The sequence below is a fragment of the Drosophila santomea genome, chromosome 3R (genome assembly GCF_016746245.2).
Source record: "Drosophila santomea strain STO CAGO 1482 chromosome 3R, Prin_Dsan_1.1, whole genome shotgun sequence".
Taxonomy (NCBI): domain Eukaryota; kingdom Metazoa; phylum Arthropoda; class Insecta; order Diptera; family Drosophilidae; genus Drosophila; species Drosophila santomea.
In genome coordinates this window covers 14,879,649-14,885,827 of record NC_053019.2, presented here as the reverse complement: position 1 = coordinate 14,885,827, position 6,179 = coordinate 14,879,649, and the positions used below count along the sequence as shown (strand labels likewise).

The following is a 6,179-nucleotide window of genomic DNA, read 5'->3' as shown; positions in this document are numbered from 1 at the left end:
CTCCTACCGAAACTACACTCTGTTTGTTTATCACTACGAATTGGAAATCCGATTGCTGATTCAACATTTCATTCGGAACTTTAAAACTTTTTCACAATTGGGTCAATGCTGTTTACCTTATAAAAAAGGTAAAAGGAAAGTGTGTACTTGTGCCGGAGCAACAGTTTGTTTTGGTGGTCGGAAAAATAACGACACGAATTGCCATAAATAATAATTGGATTTACTAATTTACAAATAATAGGGTGACAGTTGCGATCGATTGAACTGGATGTGCATAATAATTTTTAAATATTTAAATCAACTTGGGATAATGGAATTTAAATATGTTTCAGCAATTAGGCGTGATCAAGTTGTTCTCGAGGGCACTTCCGCTATTTACTTATGATTATCATGTCGAATCCCCATTCCAAATAGACCCAACCAATTCGCCTTTCTCTTTGAGCATTTGCGGTTTGCTGGCAAAAGTTCTGCGGCCGCGTTGAGCTTTGATTTGCAGAACTTAGAATGCGGGTGGATCCCCTTATATTTCCCCTTATATTTAAGCATATTACATTAAAGCAAATGGCTGAACCAGACAGACGCGCCGCCAGCTGCTGGCTGAGTGATAAATTTAAGTGCTGGCGTCTAAATAAGTGATGTCTTCACCACCGGAAAGACGGGGTTTTGGCTTATGAAGGAGCTGCTGGGCTGGTGGGAAAGTAAAAAGCCCGAGTCGCGACTGAGCTGCTGAATAAACAACTTTTGCATTTGCTTTCATGAACTCCGACTGGAAATCGGCTTAGAGGACATCTGGCAACCGTCATTCCCATTGTCATTTATGCTCTTTCCGCTGAGCGTATTAGCTTCCTTGCTAAGCTTTAGGCAGTTGATTACATTTCCAAAAGTCTTAAGCAATACAAGGAAGTTAATGCAAGGCGATTTCATTGGGAGTTTATTTTTAATTTTTACAATGACTTAGTTTCCAACAAGAGTCAAGTACTTCGGCCTTGTGTTTGTGCTGTAAGGTTACTCGACTATTATATACCCTACATTCAGCAAAAGAAAGTCGGAGGAAGATGGAGACATCAAAGTAACTAAGCGACTGTTTCCGAGATTGGTAATAAGCACCACCTAACGGCGATAAGGCTTACTACTCATAACTCTCTTTCGCATTTGACTATTATTCACCATAAAATCCACTTTTAATTATAAATGTTTAGCGAGATATCGTCATCAAATGAATAAAGTCTTAAATTCATTGGTTTACTCATACAGACATCCTGCGAATTTAATCAAGAAATCACCCAGCTTGCTTCAGTGATTTGTCGTTCGAGATTATCCCATCCATAATTTCAATCCGTGAGTCAGATAGCAAACCCAGCCAAATACGTCCATGAAGACCATAACCCTGGCCACACGCGAATCGTGGCTACATACATCAACGTCATCATCCGCATCCTCGCAGCTCCAACCATTATCCTTTAAGAGCTGGCTTGGACTCGATGTTTAAATATTTCATGTCCTGTCGAATGGACAAGTGAAAAGGGGAAAGGGGAAAGAGCAAAGGGGAATGCCAAGGAGGCGTCGGCGACAGACGAAGAGAATAAAAACAGAAAGGCAGAAGACGATGGCATATAAATAATGTAAAAAGTGTGAAATGCGCCTAATGGTGTGACAAGCTCTGATGTAAAAGCGGAAAGGCTGGCGAAAGCCGAAAGGAGCCCACGAAATGGCGCATAAAATGACAATTGACAGCTGATATTTTTGCTTGAATGCGCTGTCTGCAAGGCAAGCGTCCCCAAAACCAACCATGTATATCATAAATATTTGATCGAACATCAGGTCTATGTAACATTTTCGTTTCTTGTTGCCCGGAAAAGGCTGAGTAATAATAAAAAGCAACAGTTTCAGTTAAGCTTTCCTCAAAACTCGACCAAAAACTCCTGCAGCGAAAGATCAGAACCGAATTTCACATTACACTGCTGGCCGTTTCTTCCACGTCTCTCCACGAAAACCCACCCACCATCGATAGATATGGCATCATGCAAGAATTGTCCCCCCTACAAGAACTCCGAGTTGGGCATCTTCTTTCCGGATTGCTTCGAACGCGTCGGCGGGCATTGCAACAAGAAGAATCCCGGCAATGTCCAGAACCTGCACATCCTGGCCCACCGGGTGATGCCCAAGTTCTTCGATGGCATCGAACTCGACTACCTCCACCGCCTGGCGCCCAACAAATACATCACGGCCGCCTGGGTTCTCAGCCACATCAGGCCCTCTGGGTTTCGCTTCGGGGGACTGTACACGTTCCGGGTGCAAGATGATACTATGGTAATGTATAATCTATAATCAGGGAAAAGGTGCAACATCCTCGATATCTTTGGTAACAAAGTGTCATATCTTGAATTTATTCTTGCAGTACACCCCAACCATTATGGGCGACATACATCCCACTTCGCTCGCTGCCAACCTGAACATCCTGTACTATCCCTTCCAATCCCTTCGCATGGAGGCCATCCTGCAGAAGGCCAGGGAAACGGCTCCGGTGGAGAGCCAGTACACGATCGAGTGGACGAGGCCATGTGATACTTGGACCGCCAACTTCTACAATGTGCGGAATGAAAACGGACGTTGCACCCTGTCCGTTATGAGATCGATATCTGCGCACTGGGCTCTCGGTGGGGAACTTCTGCTGGAGTGGAACGATCCTCAGAAACTGACTCCGGACCTGGCACTGGCAGCACGGTAAGATGCCCCTTTAATACCACGAATAGTAAGCCTTTTTTAATCGAGCTTTCTTGTATTTCGTCGTTTTAGTTACTCCCATTATAACTACTCCTTGGCCGCCACCGCATCCAGGCAGGGACTGGACGTCAGCTACTGGCAGCGCATTCATCCCCAAATCCAGATGGCCAACCTCCTGGCGTGGAATCGCAATACGCGAAAGACCATTGCCACAATATGTTATCAATGGAACTTCTGGAACTCTGCTGTGCACGGCATGTTCGATTCGGATGCTTCCGTGGGCTTTATGTGGACAAAGTGGGTATAGCAGTGCATTCTAAAGAGAAATATAAGTTTAACTTATTTTTACGCAGATACCTGAGGCATTTGCCACTGCAAATGGGTTTCAGTGTGGTGATGAATCTGCCCACGGACCGATTTGCCTTCGGCATGCGTTTTGTTTTGGATCCCAGTGGATTGAGACGTGGCGAGTAGTTTTCTGTGTTAGTTTCACTATGTGTACGACAAAATTATCAATTGCAAGTATTAGTCCAGAGTTCAGAGAATTACAAAATTGGCGTTCGAACGGCTTTTATTTCATCATAGCTACAACGTTTCTGCTACTAATTTTAATTTTTTCTCCAGTCTTCTAAATACATTTGCAGTGCAACTTAGCTCAGAAATATTTCTTATTCTAGCACTTTTTGCCACACGCTGCACATTAAGAGCAAACACATACTCGAAAGCTCAGAAAGTTTTCCTATTTGCAGCGAACGAAGAAATCTTGCATGCATTTGATTTATGCGCTGGCAAGTCTAGACACTGTAAATATTTTTTAATGCCGCACGAAAGACCAGAAATCTCGGCTCAAGAGGGAGCTAGCAAATTTATATGTACTTACCCATGGACATATGTATCTATAAATCTAAAATAAATACAATTTACACAATAAATTTGCCGCTGCGTTGAGCATAGATTAAGCCAAAAAGATAATGGCTCTTAATCCGATAAAGAGTTGAAAGATTCTCGCAGATGCTCCACTACATGACCCATAAACCAAAAGAAAAGGAACAGAGAAAGGAGTGGCCAGGGCTTGGGGCGAACTTTGAATTGATTTTTGGTTTTGGCCGGAATGAGAAAAACTTTTTAGCCAGCTGAATGTTCTTAGGCAAACATGGGTTGGCTTTAATTTTCTGGGTGCTGTGCGTGTGTATGTGTGTGGCTTAAGTTATGAAAAGTTTTTTGCTCGCACACACGGACATTCTTCTCTTATACATATGAGCAAATAATAATATTTCAATAAATGCTGAAAATCCTTTTCCCAGCCTACGCTGTAGCCCCCACAATCAAGGGGGTAAGGCGTTGTAAACTTTTCCCGAAGGACCCCAGGGCCAGTCTGTTTTCCCTTCACACTTTTCCCGCTTATCGACGCCTTTACAAATCATTAGATTTTCATATCCGATGAATTTTACAACGATTTACACAACAAAGAGAAGCGAGACCGAAACAAAAATTTACTGTCTCCTGCTTTTGCAATTTTTCGGCCTCGATATGTCAATTTGTTGTTTTTCCACGCTCATATGTGGGCAGTGAAAAGTGGCATCATGAAAAGGGACACATTTCCACGGCAGTGACGCCCATTTAATGTTTATTTAAACTTTTCTCGGAGGCGGTAAATTGAAAAACGGAAAATGGATATTCAGAAATCAGCCACCACTGAGAATACCGGAAAAGAAGAAAAGCTGCGAAGATAATTAAAATGCAAAAGTCCCTTACAAATACTTTTTCCTGGGAATGTGCTGAGAGGTGCATTTTATCACAATGGAATTAAAGTATTTTACTTATTTACAATACCTTATTTACTATTTAACTTAATATTTAACTTATTTTAGTTTTCAAACGAAGGAAAACGAAATCTATGCCAACGAAAACTTAAACTCGGCTAGTTTAGTATATAAACGTAAACTAAGCCAAAATGGACGCGAATTTTGCATATTCCGAAAGTTTTTCTCCTAAATAGTACAGCAACAAAAAAAGGAGAGAAGAAAAAAATGGAAAAACAAGCAAAGAAAAGTGAAAAGAGAAATACTTGTTAGCCTGCCACACCGACCAACATTTATGTTTATGTTTCGGGTGAGGAAAAAATGCCAAAAAAAAATATATACACACACACACCCAAAACACACATAATGGCTTGCTTGTGTTTGTTTTTCTTGGCGTTTTGGGTTCGCCGAGTGGAAAACATATTTAATTAAAGCTATCCGCATATTAAAAACTTTTTCTTCAGCTCCTTTCCCTTCGGTGCTAGTATTTTACACTCGGCTTGAGCTTTTCCGCTGCATGCTCGTACTTTTCGGCTAGCAAACTTAAGCTCGCCACATTACGAAGCATAAACAAGAAAATTCTGAAAGGGAGACGCTTTAAAAACAAAAGTGCCCCAGGGCGGCAGCGGGGGTCACTCTCCACTTTTATAAATATGCAAAATTTTAATGAATTTTTGTTTGCTGCCCGCCCGCAAATTGCCTCCCATTTGGCCCCCCGAAAGCATAACCCTCAAACCCCCCAGCACAATATTCATTTATTTCAATGGGGGTCTGCCGAACATTTAAGCAGCTTTAAAATGCGGGTCAACTTGGTGAACCTGAAGCTCGTCGCTCTCGATAAGAAGGCCAAAAGTGGAAATTAAGGCAAACAAAGGCATGGAAAAGGTAAAAAAAAAGGAAGAAAGTAAAAAGCGAAAGGAGAAAGTGTATATGTGGCCACCACGACCACACAATGCTCTTTAATCAGAAATAAATAAAGTATGTATATAATATAAACAAATGTTATAATTATGTTTTATGAGTAATGCTTTCATACATACGAACAAAAAATGATTTACGTCTATATGAATAACCCAACAAATACTTAAATATTATTTAAAATAAGTGCTCCACCAGTACTCAAGTAGTAAACTTGTTATTATTTATAAACTTTAAACTTTCAGCACATCATTCGCAGAGAAAAAGGAGACTTTTAAGGACTCTTCTTTAGCCATATTAACGCAGCAGATAAGACGTAATAAGAAAAGTGCCGTAAAGCGAGTTCATACACACACTGCCACACACAGACACACACTTTTCCCGCTTGACCTGTTGGCAATTTCACCTCTGCAGTGAAAGCCATAAAATCGTAATAAAATTGGCCAACTTTTATTTTAATTGCCAGCGCACTTTTAACTCAGAACTTTGAACTTTTATTTTGGTTGTTCCTTAATTCAATTCCCAAGCACAATAAATGCTGTTTGACTTGCCATCGGATTAAATGGGTCCGCGCATTAACATAATCAGCTCACATGTGGGCGGTCCTTGAGGCGAGCAACAGGTGGGTGGCGATGAGTGGCAATGGGTGGCAATGGGTGGCAATGGGTGGCGATGGGTGGCAATGGGTGGCAATGGGTCACAAGGCATTCATCTGAGTGGCAAGTAAGTAAGTAG

The 6,179-nt window shown here is 41.6% G+C and overlaps 1 protein-coding gene across 1 annotated transcript; it reads left to right on the top strand.

Moving 5' to 3' along the window:
- Positions 1 to 1,848: 1,848 nt before the first annotated feature.
- On the top strand, positions 1,849 to 3,377 carry LOC120454040 (mitochondrial import receptor subunit TOM40 homolog 1). Its single transcript, XM_039639032.2, has 4 exons — positions 1,849 to 2,310; positions 2,399 to 2,724; positions 2,797 to 3,021; positions 3,078 to 3,377. The coding sequence occupies exons 1-4, from the start codon at positions 2,014 to 2,016 to the stop codon at positions 3,196 to 3,198; spliced, it is 969 nt and encodes a 322-aa protein (XP_039494966.1). The 5' UTR covers positions 1,849 to 2,013; the 3' UTR covers positions 3,199 to 3,377.
- The last annotated feature ends 2,802 nt before the right edge of the window (positions 3,378 to 6,179 follow it).